Genomic DNA, 18,248 nt, shown 5'->3' on the forward strand with positions numbered 1-18,248 from the left:
TGAAATTGTTTAAATAGTATATTAATGGTATTTTCAATATTTTAATTTTATGATAATATTTAAATTTTTCATCAGCTTGAGGGAACATGAGCTCTCTATGTGTATGCATCTATAGATGTCTTTCAGTCTTTTGTCCGATAATAATCATCTTAGATTCTTGATGATTTGCAAAGTGGTTTTTTTTTTATTGGTCTGGAATAATCCTTGTATTTCAAGGCCTTTCTATTTCCTGGATTTCATATTTATTAACAAAGTATAGCCTGCAAATATACTTTTACATTCATTTTCTGAGCTAATGGACCCTGAAATTATGCATATGATATTGCACATATCAAAGATATTTAATCTGCATAATCTTTACTTTTTTTCAGAATGTATCACAGGAGAAATTCAAGCGCCTATTTGAAGGTCTATCAACTAACACAACTTTGGAGAACTTGAGTTTGGCTAACACAGAGTTACGTGATGCACCTGCTAAGGTAAGCATAAAAAGACAAATAAAAATCTAAAGAGCATCCGCAATATTGAAATGTTCTTTAAAAGTGCTGTGGCTATACATGGTTTCCTCTAAGTGCTGATGTGGTCTTTATCTCATCAACCATCCACTGTAGGCTTATAGTTTCAATTAAAAAAAAAAATGCTCAAAAGCCATTTAAAAATTACCCTGTATCAGTTTTGAGAGTAAAAATATAGTGTGTAAGAAAATATAAAAAAATCCAAATTTTTAAACGGTATCCCTGTCTTCTAGTTGAAAAGTTGTTGCCCTGTTTCTCCTGAGGCCACAAAAAAATTTGACGTTTCTACATGCAATATTTGCGGAGATATTCAAATTCAAAAATTGGTAAAGGATAGTGTAAATTAAAAAAAAGGAGGTCCATTAGTTTATGCTATTCTTCCATATTTTTTTTTTGATTTTTGAGTTCAAGTCTCGGCAAATAATGCATTTAAAAACAGAATTTTTTCTCTTCGCCTCAAGATATACAAGGCAACTTTTTAATTAAAAGTTGGAGGGGGGGGGGCGTATAAAAATTTAGATTTAATTTCTGTGACACACTGCATTTTCACTCTCAAAACTGGTACAAGGTAATTTTTGAATATTTTTTGAGCATTTTTCAATTTGAATCGTGAAAATCCAATGCCACAACAGGCAAAATGCCCAATGAGGTGACTGAGAAAAAGATGCCCATAAAAATATGGATGTCATATATTTCCAAAAAAAATATAGCAACTCAATTAAAAATGCAATTAACAAAAATTATAATCAATATATACACATGATAAAATACTATACAATGCCCATAAAGAATACTTATGGTTGTCTTATTCTAAGAATGGATAGCTTCTCGATTTACCCCAACATGTTTATCGTATTTCTTTTTAAACGTGTCAATTGTGTTACAATTTACTACCTCCGGGGGTAAGCTGTTCCATTTATTAACAACTCTTATTTATTTATGGCTGATATACTATGGCTGCTTATATTTAATAAGCACATATACGTACATTCACAAATGCAACTGACTTTTCCTGTGATCAATCAATTGGTTTTCTCAAGAAAACAGTAGAATTGCATTTCATTGCCAGCAGACAAAGCACCTATTCCAACAAGTTACTGAAATATCAGATGCTTTATTTATTTACTATTAAATAATTATTTAATATTATTTATTGCTTATTAAATATAAGCAGCCATAGTATATCAGCCATAAATAAATAAGGGTTGTTAATAAATGGAACAGCTTACCCCCAGAGGTAGTAAATAAATAAAGCATCTGATATTTCAGTAACTTGTTGGAATGGGTGCTTTGTCTGCTGGCAATGAAATGCAATTCTACTGTTTTCTTGAGAAAACCAATTGATTGATCACAGGAAAAGTCGGTTGCATTTGTGAATGTACGCAGAAAAACATCATTTGGACATAAACAGCGCTTATAAAAGTAACTAAGCCACCCTGCTGGTGCAATTGCTGCATAATTTAATTTCCTAATTCAATCATCCTAATTGAATTTATAAAGTTTTTTGTTTGTTGTGTATACCAATTGTTATTTTGGGAATTCGCTAATGGGGATGAGGTAAAACATTTCCCAAACCAATTCTGTTCCTCGTTTTCCAGAATTCTAACATAATAAGTAGGGTTAGGATTTTTATTCCCTAAAAACTTCTAGAAAATGCATTTGTGTCATTAAAAAACTGTAATGACGTATTTTACGTTTTATAGGGTGTATTTGAAGTTTTTCATTCTTAACTCAGATAACATTAGTTTTAGTAAAATAATGTGATAATGAGAAGTATTGGTACAGTCTAAACTATTTTGAACCATTACTTATTGTACTTAGAAAAATTCTTTGTCGTACTCACCATTATGAGTATCAGAGAATCAATAACCTAGCTTTTTTTTACAGTTAATGTACCGAGCGCACACACAAATTTAATTTCTTAATGTAAAAACAAACTTTTTCTTGACCTCTGGTCATTGAAGACCTGCTTATGTTTTTCGGTGTTGATGTGCTGTTATTGTTTCATCTCACAGAACACTTTTTTCAACGTATTCAGAAACAAATTTCTTCAGTTTCTCTGAAGTCCTTTGCTTCACTTCAGTGCCATCTTAACGCAGGAAGAGGGGCTTCACAAAAATGAGATCTGGTTGAAATTTTCTTTGAGAGTAAGCATGTAAATTTGTCTGGTGGGCCTCAAAAAATTCACTTGGCCTGGGGCATATGATGTTCTTAAGACTGTCCTGCTCCACTTTAGGCACGTTGAAAATTCGATCTCGCAACATTACACGCATTATTCAACAATCAATAAAAAAATTTACAGTTATCCTAAGGGTAACTTTTCTGAAGAAATTGAAAGTATTGAGGCCCTATGGGGCGGGGTTTATCTGAACCTTTTTCTTTCAAACCAGGCATAACTCAGGTCTATCGCCATGGGCAATTTACTATCTAGTGAGTTGTGTCGGAATTGTGAGTGCGTGTGTTTACCTAAGTCTGAGTGTGTATCTAGTGTTGTCTGATTTTTCACTGCTATTATATATTTCAGAAGTGAAATGAGTGATGTGTAATGATTGAATATTTGTACTGTTTGTAGGACTGTTGCTTTCTGTGGCGAGACTTTTTAAAGGGGAAAATCTGCTCGCATTCATGCCTTAAAGTTGGAAACCACGGAAAACCAACTTCCTGTGGTGACAGTGGGGTTTGAAGTCTTTTTATTAGATTTTTTTTTTTAAATTTTTAATATCCTCACGTATTCTCAAGGGATCAGCATGATCCGTCCAGGGAATTTTGTTAGTGTTTGTAAACATCCATGCCCGAACCAGGATTCGAACCCAGACCTGCACAGTGAGAAGCTAACTAAGATAAAAAGTCAATTTCTTACAAACGTTAAAAAATTCCGCCCATAATCTGATAACCAAATAGATGGATAACAGAAATATACTGTACTTCAATTACGCACGAGATCGGTATATAATTTTACACATTACAGTAAAATTCCGATTAACTGTCACCATCCGGACCAGGTATGACTAATAAAAATACAGGGTGATTATAAAAAAACTATCCCGACATATGGGTCCCTAACTATCATACCATTCACAGAAACTGAATGAAATTTTGGCATAAGGTATTTTGAGGTATGCGCTCAAGAATGATATGGAAAACAACAGTGTCACTCTAACAGTTACGGTTACAGTGAGACAATTTCGAAAATAGCAAATGGCAACACTCAAGTTTTTTGTATTGGAATGTGATCTCCATTGTGAAAAACCCTAAATAGCGTTCGAACGGCAACTGTAGCATGAAAATCACCGGCAGTAGATAGGCTAAAAGTGAGGACAACCAATAAGGACAGAGAAGCAGCATAAAATAAAGCATTTTATTGTGTTTCACAAATTTTCCACATGACCTTGTGGAGGACTAATTAGGCTGGGATCTCAGCCGAAGAAACGGTGCGACGAATGAAACAAACATTATAGCTCTGGTGCACGGCAAAGTCCTTTTTTACTTTTTCCTTGCCTAGCTCCGGGGATTTTCATGCTACAGGTGCCATTCCAATGCTATTTAGTGTTTTTCAGTATGGAGATCACATTCCAATACAAAAAACTTGGTGCTGCCATTTGATATTTTCGAAATTGTCTCACTGTAACCGTAACTGTTAGAGTGACACTGTTGTTTTCCATATCATTCTTGAGTGCATACCTCAAAATACCTTATGCTAAAATTTCATTCAGTTTCTGTGAATGGTATGATAGTTAGGGGCCCATATGTTGGGATAGTTTTTTTATAATCACCCCGTATTTTAATACATATGTACAGTAAGGTAATTTCACTGCGGGCTTGGGACGAAAATGAAAATAAAATCCCTCAAAAGTGAATAATACATATTGCATTTCATTTTACAAAAACAATATAAGGCCAGCCCAGGCAGTGGTGATATTGAAAATAGTCCTTTTTATGTTGTATCCCTTCCAAAATTCTTTTAGTCATGGCATCATCAGATAAGCTTCCATCAGCCCTCGATTAAAGCCCTTTTCTGTAACTTTGCTTCATATTTTCAATTATGCCCTTGTCTATAGGCTGTATAAGTGGAGTTGCATTTGCTGGAAGAAAGAGGCATGTTATTTTGCCATCATCACTTTTGAGTTCACAAGAGGGGTGACGTGCACTGTCCATTAATAGCAGTGCTTCTTATGGCAAATGCTTTTCGGCTATACGAGCTCTAACTTGAGACACAAACACATTGTGGAACCATTCTGGAGAAATTTTTTGATCCATCCAAACACTTTTTTGGGCATGATAGTTCACAGGCAATGTGTTCATATTTTAAATGTTTGAAAACATGGTTTTTTGGATTTACCAATTACAAGCAAGGGTAATCTATTGTTGTCGGTGCATTTGCATAGACCATAGCAGTGATCCAATCTTTTTGGACTTTAAAAAATCTGGGGCTGTTGTTTCCATATTTTTTTGTAGACAATTTATGATAACAAACTGGCGGTTAATAAGTTTTACTGTGCCTTTAACATGATACTTAGAGATGAGCATGGAAATTGTGGTATCTGCTACATCAATTTCCAGTATGGCAGCACTATACTGATGCTAATCAAGTTGTGTTAGCATGTTTTATCACTTCGCTTTAAAGGTATCCGTAATCAAGGTATAATATTAAAACACACATTAGATGGCATTAAAAAAATCATGTTTCCTTTTCAAATATAAAAAAATTGGATTATTTTGATTTTTAAATCAATTTCTTTTTGTTTAAATTAACTGACTTCTTGATTGAAACAAATCTTTTTATTCATTAAGAATATAAATTAGGCATATTTTTGTAACCTAATCTGTCAAATTTAATTTAGAATTTATTAATAGCTAACAAATGAACACTAAAACAAATAATAAACTACAAAGCAAGAAATATGAACACTAAAGATGCGTGTTTATGTAACATGAAAGGTGGTTAAACTCATTAAATTCATGAATTTTTTCTTGCAGAGGGAAAAAGTGCTTTTATTCATGTGTAAGCCCCCTCCCCACTTTAAAGTATATGTAGTACTGAGTTGCACCAGGTTTCTTGATTCACTTGCATAGGCGGAGATAGACTTGGAAGTCTGGGGGGGGGGGGCATAATGTCAATTCATATATACATATACACATCAGATCAGTCGACTCCCCATTTGACGCCCCCCCCCCCAGCGTCAAAGGGGGAGTTCCCCCCACGCCCCTTCCCCCGTATCTCCGCCCATGTTCACTTGATATACAGCCAAATGGTCCTTCAGCATTAACTAAATGAAATAAATGAAAAACATTTTGTTGACAAGATTGTTTCTTGTGTGATTGATGGATGAATTTACTAAGACATGCTCAATGATTTACACATTTTTATTTCACAGATTTAATAAGAAACAAGCAAACTTTAGACTTCTTTTATTAAAACGAATAAACAGCAAATTGAACAGATTACGAATTGAAGATATCATAATCTGTATTTTTATTTTATTAAACTCATTTATTATTTTTATTTATTAATTCTCTTAATTTATTGTAAAGATTGTCTAAATTGCATATGTTTTGATAATATGCTCCTCCCCAGACACATAGTCCATAAAATTTATATTCGAATAAACCCACGCGTAGAAGATATCTTTCAAGAAGTTATTATCAACTATGTATTTAAGTTTATAAATGACTCCTGAGTACATTGAGATTTTGTATCATTTTTTCACTATGTATGTTCTATTTTGGGTTATCTTGTATAACTATTTCGAAGTATTCATAATTGAACACTCTACCTATTTCTTCACAATTACATACTGATATAGTTTGAGATTGGCAGTGTGTTTAATTTTATGTGGATTTCTGCACTGTCATTTATATTTCGTGTGTTTGTGCACATAAATTTAGGTTTCGTGTATTTATTTTTAATTTGTTAATTAGCCAGTGATGTATTTTTGTTAGATCCTTCTCTGTTCTTTTAACCAAACTATCTATTTCTGTATCCTCGACATATAAAACTGTCTCATCTGCAAAAGATATGCTACCATTTAGATTTAGTTAACTCAGTTCATTTATGTAAATTAAAAACAGTATCGGCCCCAAGACCGCCCCTGTGGGGTGTATTATTTTACTTGAAAATTGCTAATTTTTTGTCTCTATTATGATAGCTTGTCGTCTAGTGTAGTAGTATGATTTAAACCATTCTAAGATATTCCCTTTTATACAGGCTGAATACTATTTCTCTGTTAAAATGTTTAGATCACTTCACCTTCACTATTTACATTAAAATTGCAAGTCAAACAATATTTATGTTTCAAATATATTATTTGAAATCAACAATTTTGGCATTGAATTTAATGCTTTACAAAAAAATCTAATTCCTGTTTTTCTATGTCATGGGGGGGGGGGGGGGGGAGGACCCTAGTGCCCCATTATAATGCATCGCACATGCTTATTGCAGTTTTATCTAATTTTTTTATCTAATTTTATCATAGGCCTACCTACCTACTACAGCTCCCTATATTTTTTGAATTTTTTTTCCATGCACAAAATCTAGAAATGGAACAGCTATCTTTCTGCACTGTATTTAAGGATTAGGTTCAAATCTATATTTACCAGATCTTCTATATTTCTTTTTAATCAACAACTTTACAGTATTTCAATGACATGCGTACCATACTAGGTTACTTTCACTTAAATATCGTTGAGGTTAAATAAAGGAAAAATGAAATTTAAATTGTGATTTCAATCAAGCCAATTCAAATCGGCATACCCTGGATCTTTGATTTTATTTAATCTTTTATTCTAGTCAATAAATTAGTCGGTCACAAGATTTTGAATTTGTCGCATTTAGATATTTGAAGTATTTTTTTTTTCATCTTGAAGTGTGATGCGATCAGATTGTTATTGAAATTCGAAAGCTTAATTTTTTTCACTCTTATTTCAGGGATTGTTGGAGTCACTGAAAATAAACAGAACTTTGTCATCCTTGAATGTGGAGTCAAACTACTTATCCCCAGGAATGATTCGGGATATGATGGATTCTTTGCTTACAAACCAGACAGTTCTGGAGTTTAGAGCTTCAAATCAGGTTATCATTTTGAGCTTTCTTAATTTAAAAATATGGCTATATACTTTTGGCATTGTTTATGATAGATGGGGCTAAAAATATATAAGTATTTGATATCATTTTGGGGATATAAAATATACAGGGCGAAAACTGTTTCACCTTAAATAACTTGTAAACCATTGGCTATAAAGACATAGGCCTACTTTCAATTAGAAAAGTATTAAAATAAATGGGGCAGGGGGCATTCTCATGTGCCATTTATTTTACTGAGGGCACTGTATATGCACTGAGATACAGAATATTTATTTTTATATGGCCTTCTCTGTACTCTGATTTCCAATTGGAAAGTTGGTGCTTTGTATTTAGTCTCCCTCCCCTAAAGAAAAATTCTAACTGCCATATTCACTATTTAGAATTCCAAAATAGCTGAAAATGAGGGGAAAGAGCAGCACATGAAGCATAGAATTAGTTTGTCCATTAGTTTGTGGCTTTTTAATTCAAATATCTTTGCATTTTAAAACATGATTTTTTTTTGTGGTCTCAAGAGACAGCTATAACTGTCAAATTAAAAGTTAGAAGACTGGAGGACTGCATAAAAAAATTAAATTTTGTATCTTAGTACATATGAATGACCCTTTGTAAAATGAATGACATCTCTAAGATGAACACATTATTAATACTTTTCTAATTGGAATTATGTTTCTACAGCCAATGATTTAAGTTTTTTCAGGTGCAACAAATTTTAGTTTTCATTTTGTATACAATTCAATACCTCATGTAAATAAGACATTGAACATTGGGAAGCTGGGTGTGTCCGATTCTTTAAAGTGTTAGTAAGACAATCTAATAGGGATGTGTTAAAAATGCAGATTTACAAACAGCTCTCTGATATTAAGGGGTACAATATAGCAATTAGTTCAATGCAGTTGCAGATTGAATCAGTTGTTATCAATCAATGAAAAGTGTCAATGAAAATCCCTGAAAAGAAACGGATTAAATTTTATCGAAAACTACTCTCAATTATGACGATTGTGTGATTTATAACCTGTAATTTATAATTGTGATTTATTTACCTCAATCATAATTTTTAATCATAAATTTAATATTTATTTATTGGTGATGTGCATAATGGTGCCCTGCCTGTGCACACATTTTTTTTAAAGCTTAATTGATTCCCTGGAGGCACGCCAGTCCCTGAAACAGTGTGCTTATATCACAGAGTGGACAGAGCCCAAGTATCTGTCGGTTCCTATCACTGTCATTACTGATATTTTTGGCAAAGAGGTCAACACACTGGCTGCATGTCTAACTGAATTGAACTGTTTATGCAAATTGTATACAATGCTTGATGTCAAAAGGTTAAATCTGAAATATTTTTGTATTGATTGTTAATTTTTTTATTAAACATATTTGAATACAAACTGTAAAATGATGTATGCATTTGTACTTAATGTTTTTAGAGCACCCAGATTCTTGGTAATAAAATTGAGATGGACATCTGTAAGCTTGTTGAGGAGAACAAAACGATGTTGAGACTCGGCCTCAGTTTTGATGTTCCTGATGCTCGAGTTAGGGTCACTGAGCACTTGCAGAAGAATAATGATCGAAGTAAGTTCATCCAATATATCTACACATTTCTATTTTTTAGAACAATTTTTAAGAATCGCTAAACATGGGAGTTGAAATAATCGTAGAATGAATAATTTTTTTATGATTCTTTCTCAATCACAAGGTTGATGAATGTGAAGTGCTCTGTAAATTTTTATTTCAATTATTTTAATCATTTTGACATGGCCTTAACATTAGGGCTCACCCTTTTTTGATCTGGACCGTTTTTGAGTTTTCTATGTAGCATATAGCTCGAAATTTTGCCCAGTGCTGCAGACTTATTTAGAATTCCTTGGAGTTTTTAAGAATTTTTTTTCTCCTTATAGCTTTTGAAAATTTTGCATACATAATTAGTTTTTTTTTTTGGAATGAAGTTTCTACTTCATGCTTGCTGATGATAATCATTAAGAAAGAGAAGTTGATGTGTTTTGCAGAACAAAGCATTGCACAATTCATTAGTCTCATTCATTGCATTTCTTTTGCTGTTGAAATGAAAGATTGTTTAAAACATACAGGATGGTGATAAAGTATTTTTGCCGATATAAGAGCCCTCTAGCAGCTGCAAAAAAATCAATGAATACAAATGAAATTTTAGATATAGATGTTTCAAAGTATGGATCCAACAAATAAGGGAGAAACCAAACCCTAGCTCTAGTAGTCATAGTTACAGCAACAAACTTTTGGAAAATTCAAATAGTAACTCTCACTTTTATGCATTGCAAAGTGATCATGTTAAAAACCATAAATGGCGTTGAAGCAATGCATGCAGCATGATAAACGCCAGCATTAGACACAAATAAACATGTGGAAGCAACCAAAATACAGATAATATCACTGTGGCGAGAAGTTTCCCACCAAGGAGTCAGTGCACCAACCCCTTGGTGAGATCTTTGTCTGCATCCTGTGCCAGTGTTCATGGTACTACTGGTACAGTTTCAGTGCCATTCATGGCTTTTCATTGCACCAATCACTTAGTGATGTATAAAAGTGAATGTTGCCATTTGAATTTCTTATTTTTGTTGTGATTATAACTGTAAGAACTGCAGTTCTGTTTTTCTTTATTTTTGGGCACATACTTTGAAATACCCGTATTCTCAAATTTCATTTGCATAGATTGATTTTTTTTTTTTTTTGCTGTCACTGGGGGCATGTATATTTCAAAGAAATTGGTTGAAGTGCCTGATCTTTCAAGAACTTGCATTGCTTTTTCGGCAATTCAACTTTTTTCAAGATGTACAATATCGTGTGAATTGCTTGTAGATGATGGGAACAGTTTAAGGGTTAAAATGGTGTCCTGAATTGCTGTTCTTAATTTAACACAACTGTTTTAAGAGCATTAGACTCTACATATTTTCCCTGGCTGATTGTGTTTGTACTTCATATGTTTGAATTCATGTTTTCGAAAGACATTTAATATGGTGCTCATATGAATGCCTTCAATTTCCATTTCAGTTCGACTGAGGCGAATCGGGAGTGAGTTGTAGAATGTTTGTGCACATTAATGAATTATGCTGAAACTTGTGCACATCGATGAATTATGCTGAAACTTGTGCACATCGATGAATTACGCTGAAACTTGTGTCAACCTATTGGCATAAACAGAAGATTTATATTGGATTTGGTTTTTACATTGTCATTGCCCATTTCCTTGTTTTGATATATATGTGTGTGTTTCAATATATATATAAAAAACAGAGCTATTTATGTACGTAGTCGTAAAAGGACTTGCAGAGAAATGTGCTTGTACATTTGTTCGGCAAAATTGATTTAAAAAGTTTGAACAAATTTTAAGTGCTTTTTTTTGTTAGAGCTGTTCCTAGAAGAATAACTATTAATACCGACAATGTTTTATGACTTTTGTATATGTCAACATTAATTTAAATGGTTTATCATTTGAATAGTTATTTATTTACTAGACATATTCCCGAGGCTCAGTTTTCGAATGTAAACTTCATTCCAATGAAAAGTGATTTAATGTTGCTTAATCAGTTTGAAGTGTTATGCTGTTCTAGGCGTTTATGCAAGTACAGAAATCTTTTTTATCTACAGCTCAGCTAGTGCCATTTTTTTTCTCAATATTTAAATATTCTCATTATTTGCCCATGATAAATTTTGAAGGTAATGTGTTGAATGCTATAGCAATTCGATTCATACTGATGAAATTAAATCTGAATATTTATCTAACAGAATGATGACAAATTCTCTGGATGACAATTTTTATTCTGAAATGAAATTTTTCTGATTAGAGACCAATTGATGTTTAAAATTAAGGGGTTTATAAATTTCATAGTAACAAATGCATTGTGATAAATTTATAAAACACATAGATACATATATTAAAGATGAAATTATCTTTTCAAATAGATTTGAAAACTGTTATCAGTATTAAAAATTCATATATGACATTGTGTAATAAATAAATATTTTATTTGTGTACTTACAAAAGACTTGAACATGTATAATAATTTTCTATTTATGCTTGTGTGAAATAAAATGTATTTAAAATATAAATCTCTCAAATGTTTTTAGTGTAATGTGATCACAAATCGTATTGCAATCCATATTAATGGGATTTTTAAAATCAAAATATTAATATTTAAATTAGAATCTCTATTTACTTTTAATGTTACTTTAATGTTAACTCTAATAAATGAAGATTTTGCATAATTTTGTCATTTAATATGAAATTCATTTTTTTGTGTTTTGAAAGGTATTTAATGTGCCTAAAAAAGTTCCTTGTAATATGAAATATACTACCAGTATTACATAGAACTACCAGTGAATATTTCACTCTTACCGGTGAAGACATGGTTGAACAAGAAAATAGGGGAAGCAATTAAATTCTAAACTTGTGTCATTTTTATGTGATTAAGATTATGTAAGTCATTATCACAAGCGTATAATATTCTTGAAATGAATGATGGAGGGGGGGGGGGGGAACACGAGGCTTCAAAATTTTTGAATGCCATCCAATTCATCAGTTGTCAAGTCAAAAAGCGGACACCTGCTCTGTATATTATTTGAAAAATATATCCTTTTTTAAAGATTATTCTTCATATTAGTTGATTTTCTTGATACTGGTATTCGACAGGAATTTGGAAATTTTCAATAGAAAATCGTAAAATCCATTCTGGATATTTTTAAAAGTAGAATCTAAAAAAAATGCTTTTTTATGCTTTATTCAATCTGAAAGTATTCATATAATCAAATAATTCACAAATACTTTGTATTGAATTAACATTCACGTGAAATAATGTGTGCTTTTTTTTACTGTATATTTTTATTCCAGCATGAATATTGGCAATTTTATATCAAAACAAAAGTTATGATTATTCAAATCACTGCCAATCCGTTTTAAATCCTGTATTGTGTAGTATTAATGGTTTGTTTTTCTTTCAGTGTGTAACATGTTTTGAATTCATTAATATTTAAAATTTTATGTATAAGCTGGCACATAAATTACTGTATACACACAATTCTATAAAAACAAAGAAATTGAAATAAAAGATCATGGCATTTTTTGAAATTGTCGTTTAGACTTTTGAAGCTACTGTTAGAGTAGTGCTTATGATGTAATGCTGTCAATGAGCTTTATACATATATTAAATGCCAGCTAATACGTCACTTGTCTTTGTGCTTTTTACCCGTGTGCAAAACTCACTATTCAAGTTATGAGCCTGTATTTAATTTTTTTTTTCTCTTTAGATATCTATATCCTTGTATACAATTCGTAGATAAATTAAAAGTGATCACAGCTAAATGTGGCTTTTCCATTTTCATGCTGATCTGTGATTTTAACTGAATTTTAGTTTGGTCTTGTGGGGATGATTTTCAAAACATTTAATTAAATTTTCTTCAAAGTTTAACCATACCGCAGGTTTTGTCCTTAAATTATTTACAAGTTATTGAAAAATAATGAGTTCTTTAATTACTTGTCCTCTTACAGGGTAAAAGCTAAGGCAGATTTAAAGTTTTTTTTGTTTTTTTTTATATGTCAAGGTATACAAGATCATAGTACTGTAGAAATTTTATGAATATCATTGATATTATGCACTTTTTTGGAGAATTATGATCCCTCCGCTAGATAGAGAACATATATATGGAAAATAGAAAGTAACATGATTTAGATGAGTTGGTGGATGAAAATTTATTTTATACTATAATTTTTGTAATCGATTCATTAAATATTTAGGTGAAAAGGCATTATTCACAAAAATCAGTTTTTAGAAAGTATCAAACTGTCCAGGACTGTAATCTTAACTTAATTTTGAAATACTGACTATATGGATATATCACCAATCTTATACTACAGAATGATGCATGTCATGGTATAATGTGTGAGGACAAAATACCTTTTACAGAAAAGTAGACAATAACTATAGCCAATGCCGTCTTAAGGCATGAGCCCACCCGGGCACCTCAAGAGAGAAGGGGGTCTCACAAAAATGGGATCTGGTTGTGATTTTCGAAAATTTGCTTGGTAGGCCCTCAGAAAAATCATTTGGCCCGGGGGCCCATGATGCTCTTAAGACGGCCATGACTAGAGCAGAAGTAACAATTCATACTTTATTACCAGTTCCCAATCTTTTTTGTCCCATCGCCCACGTTGGGAATCACTGCTTTATATCTTTGATTGGGTGGTGAGACTAATTGGAGAGAAGAGTTAGATGACATGCTGAAATCTCCGAAGGTGTGTTCCTTCGCTCATGCTCAGCGTCTGTCACAGCTACAGAAGATAAATACAAAGAACATTTATTTCAATCTGTGTGCTTTACACTGCAGTGATAAAACTCGATGAAATACTCCGAATCTGGTTTAAAAGGCAAATGAAATGATTGCAATAATGCCATTCTATTCCAAAACTCGTCTGGGTCCCTGAATCCAACATTAACAAAAATTAGTTAATTGTGGCATAGTAATTATAGATAAAAAAAATTGAAATTTTTCTTTTTTTTTTCCTAACATTTCATTGAATTTAAACTAAATTAAGAGTGTAAATAAAAATAAACAAATAAAAATTGAGGTTTTAATTATGAAGGTAGTGAGAAAAAATTAAGGAGAGATAATGTGTGTGTGTGGAAAATAGAAAGTAACAAAATGATATTTAGATGAGTAGAAAAACCTTTGTCTTTACGGAGAAAAGGTTTGTCCCAGGTATGCATTAATCAAGTTCTTATGCATCCTTTTCTAAATTTTTGGGAATTTGAAGTACTAAAGCACATCAGTAACTTTTCACTGAATTGTAAAGCAACGGGTATACAGTCGAATCCCGTTATAACGAACTCCAAGAGACCGGACAAATCACACACTTCGTTATAAAGGAATTCCAGGTTTTTGCATTGTTATATTTAAACTAATCTGGGGATCAGAAAAGTGTTCGTTAAAACGAGATTGTCGCTATAACGGTATTCGTTAAAAGGGGGTTCGACTGTAGATGAAACCATACACAAGATGCCTATCCACAAAAGTGTGATACAGAGCTTTAACTTTATCAAGAGGAAGTACAACTTGGCATATAAAGAGGACTTGACAAACCTAGATATATAATTGATTTTCTGTGTGTGTGTTTGTGTACGTTCCCTATACAAATGTACAATTTTAGATCTACCGTCGCCAAATTTTGCATTTGTACCAAATGGGACCCGACGTGAATGATAGGCTACTTTAAAAGCTCGTCAGAGCAGGGATAGAACATATATTTTCCGGATATTATGCTGAGATGAACTTCCCAGGAATATTTTTTTGGAAAGAGAAGTCATCTGGTCTCCGCTACTACACTGGAAAACATAATAAATAAATTCAGGAACTGAACTCAAATGTGCTAGACCTAAAAATTGTCTATTATACCTTATTAAAGTTATTTTGCGAGGCATACAGATGTTTTCGAATAGCATAGATATGGCGAAGAGGCTTCAGCTGATCCTACACTCAGCGAGGATCCTCGTTCCATTATTCAAGGTTTTAAGGCGAATGCTTTTCGTGGACCCCTGTGTTACATGTAGGAGTAACATATGATTTCGAAAATTGGTCAGTCAGACCCAAGGTCTTCGATAATTCTAGTTTATTTCGAAATAATATACTCGGACAGTTCGAGGGTTAGCCAGAATTTGGCCGTAACACATGATTTATTTGAGGTATGAGAATGTGGAGAGCATAATCACATTAACCCCTTCGGTTATAAGCTTTTCACAAGAAATTTGAATGCTCTCTATTTGACAAATCGGCGATAAATACGGCAACCTTGTCCCAACCAACGGAACGCTAGGAAAAAGAGAAGAGGAAAAAAAGTAGAAGACAAAATGAAGAAAAACAAAAACAAATGAAAGAGTAAAACAGTATAATAGATAAGAGTTGTTGCTAGGGAACCACTGTAACCAAAGTAGGTTCCGCAGAGGAATATGAACGAGGTGCATGTGTGGTTTAGTAGTGGTAACCAAAGTAAACGTTCCGAAAGTGATTGTTGAGGCCCAAAAACCATTGTTGCCCGACAGTTTTTCGCCCATTCCGGGCATATTTGCCCTGCTCTGACGAACTTTTAAAGTAGCCTACCGTTCGAGTCGGGCCCCATTTGGTATATATGCAAAATTTGGCTACGATAGATCTAAAAATGTAGATTTGTATACGGAACGTACATACACACACACACATTTTCTGTGCATTTGTGTGTGTACGTTCCGTATACAAATCTACATTTTTAGTTGCAAAGTGAATATCTCTTTTCACATTCACCCTACTTGTTCTTTTTCCCTGTCCTATCATATTGGAGAAAAAAATCACTATAAGGTATACAAAAAACTAAGAGGAAAAAAAATTATAGGGTTGCACCATGGCTTCGCGATTATGAGGATAGAGGAAAGAAAACACAGAAATAACTTGTTTGAATTTATTCCACTGGCGTTTGGACGCAATATTACGTCCTTTATCGTAAAGTTGTTAAAATAAGTATTCCGTTGTGATTCAACAATGTGAATACATAACAATAAATTATTTCTCGGTTGCAAAGATTGAATAGCCATCAACAATGGGACATCGATCCCAACAATGGAAAGCGAGAAACATAAGACAAATTGCGCGTAACATTCTGTCATAAAACGTTACATTGCTACTGCGTTTACTATTTAGTAGTGCTAATTAAAGGGGTAAAATATGGGGATTTTGGCGTTGCAGATTGTTCAGAGGATATTCGCATTCACATCGCGAAAGAATATTTACAGAGATAAGGAAAGGATTGACTGGGAGATCTGTGTGTGAGTGTAGCTTTCTCAATTTTTTTGATTTTTCTTTCGCAAAAGGTTCTCTCTCCACCAGTAGAAAAAAAGGATCAATACGCAAATCCCGATATACAACCAGACAGAGCCGTCTTAATGAATGGGCCCACCCAGTCACGGCTCGCGATCATTTTCATTGACCAATAATGGTCATTGAAATTGAATTGCATCATTAAAAATTTAGCTGTAGAACTGATATATATTATTCAGTTATGCTTACTCTGAGTGATCTATATTTCTATAACATTACGAGTATGTCTCCTATGGAGAAAAAATTTGCTGCTTTCCTGATAATTAGGACATTTCTCGGTTTCGTATCGACAGACTTCGAAAAATAAAGTGTCAAGGTTGAAATCGGACTAACACCGCGGTTCCCAACCTTTTTCAGTCCGCGTACCTCTGGGTCCTTTCAACGCACCTCCCCCCCAAAATCTTCCAGGCAACCCCCCCCTCCCCCCCAATCTTTTTCATTCATTACAGATTCCGAAAACTTCTCAAAAAAACATGTTGAATTAAATTAAATATGATTACTTTTTCATATTATAGTTTTTTATTTTATTTTTGAAGTAAGCAAACGAATTAACACAAAGATTGGAAAAAAGAAAAATTTATGTGATATTCGAGACTCTGTATTGAACTACAAAGTGTTGAAAAATTAGGGTGGGGGTGGTAGCCCAGGTCGATAAGATGCTCGCCTAAAGTACCAAAGGATGTTTAGAGGTGTCACGAGTTCGATACCCGGTTCGTCTTTGTCATAAAAATTTCCTGACGCAGGGGTACAACAAAAACGGCGACAAAACCGCAGGAAAAAATTGCCACCGCAAGGATTCCCCCATCGAGGGGTTAGAGCACCAACATTTTGATGAGTATAAAAAACAAGCCTGCCGTTCGGAATCGGCAATAAATTGTAGGTCCCCGGTCTAAAAAGAAAAAATTAGCCCTTGTGTGCGGAAAATGACCGTGGTGCGACAAAAATGATCAAAGAAAAATTAGGTTCAAAAGAGCCTAAATATAGCCTCAAATCCCTTCCTCCATCGAAGAAATTCTTCAGAGTGGTATCTGAAGTGAGCTCTCTAGCAATATCTCCTTTCCTGGAGTCTTCAATATGAAGCCGGTTCAAAATACTCTTCTTTGAAAGGATGAGATATCCATCGATCACCAATTTCCGGCTCTGAAAAAATACTTTTCCAACGAGGATTTCAATCTCCTCGGCATCAACGTACAATGACTTAATTGGGTGGAGGCTGTCCTAAAACATCGTAAACAGTTTTATCATAACTCCTCATCCGCCCCCGTAAAGTCTGGGACCCCTCAAGGATCAGTCCTCTCCCCCGTTACTTTTCTTAATTTACATCAATAACGTCTCAGAACCCCTCAACTGCACCACTAGATTATTTGCTGATGGCTGTGTAATTTACCGTATTGAATCTGATCAAGAACTTATCCAACATAACCCCGGCTTCTATCGCGGACTGGTGTTCTTTATGGCAAATGCCGATCAATATCTCAGGAACGGCTCACATGAAAGTTACTCGTAAATAACTTCCCCTTGAATACTCGTACTCCATCAATAATTTAACGTTATTTCAAATTTCTCAAATCCAATACCTCTTTGTAATAATTTCAGCCGACCTATGTTAGAACAAACGTGTTGACTACGTTTACCAGAAGTGTCAAAACAAACTTTTCTTCTTCCGCCGCAACCTTAAACACTCCACTCGGGATATCAGACTTCTTTGTTACCAAACTGGTCATTTTCTGCACATTAGGACTAATTAGACCGGGACCTACAATTTATTGTCGATTCCG

General features: G+C 33.5%; 1 protein-coding gene across 3 annotated transcripts in view; it reads left to right on the plus strand.

Annotated features, from left to right (window-relative positions):
• Window positions 1-12,948, plus strand: part of tmod (tropomodulin) — a 29,084-nt gene extending 16,136 nt beyond the window's left edge. For all 3 annotated transcript variants that reach the window (XM_089236138.1, XM_089236139.1, XM_089236140.1), the window contains 4 exons: window positions 372-479; window positions 7,441-7,584; window positions 9,024-9,171; window positions 10,624-12,948. In XM_089236138.1, the coding sequence (XP_089092264.1) occupies window positions 372-479; window positions 7,441-7,584; window positions 9,024-9,171; window positions 10,624-10,655 (432 nt within the window). In that variant the 3' untranslated portion in view covers window positions 10,656-12,948. The remainder of the gene's footprint in view (window positions 1-371; window positions 480-7,440; window positions 7,585-9,023; window positions 9,172-10,623) is intronic.
• The last annotated feature ends 5,300 nt before the right edge of the window (window positions 12,949-18,248 follow it).

Source organism: Pholcus phalangioides, unplaced genomic scaffold, assembly GCF_987345545.1.
Source record: "Pholcus phalangioides strain wild (caught in Gottingen) unplaced genomic scaffold, Ppha-v1.0 ptg000009l_1, whole genome shotgun sequence".
NCBI classification, from domain to species: domain Eukaryota; kingdom Metazoa; phylum Arthropoda; class Arachnida; order Araneae; family Pholcidae; genus Pholcus; species Pholcus phalangioides.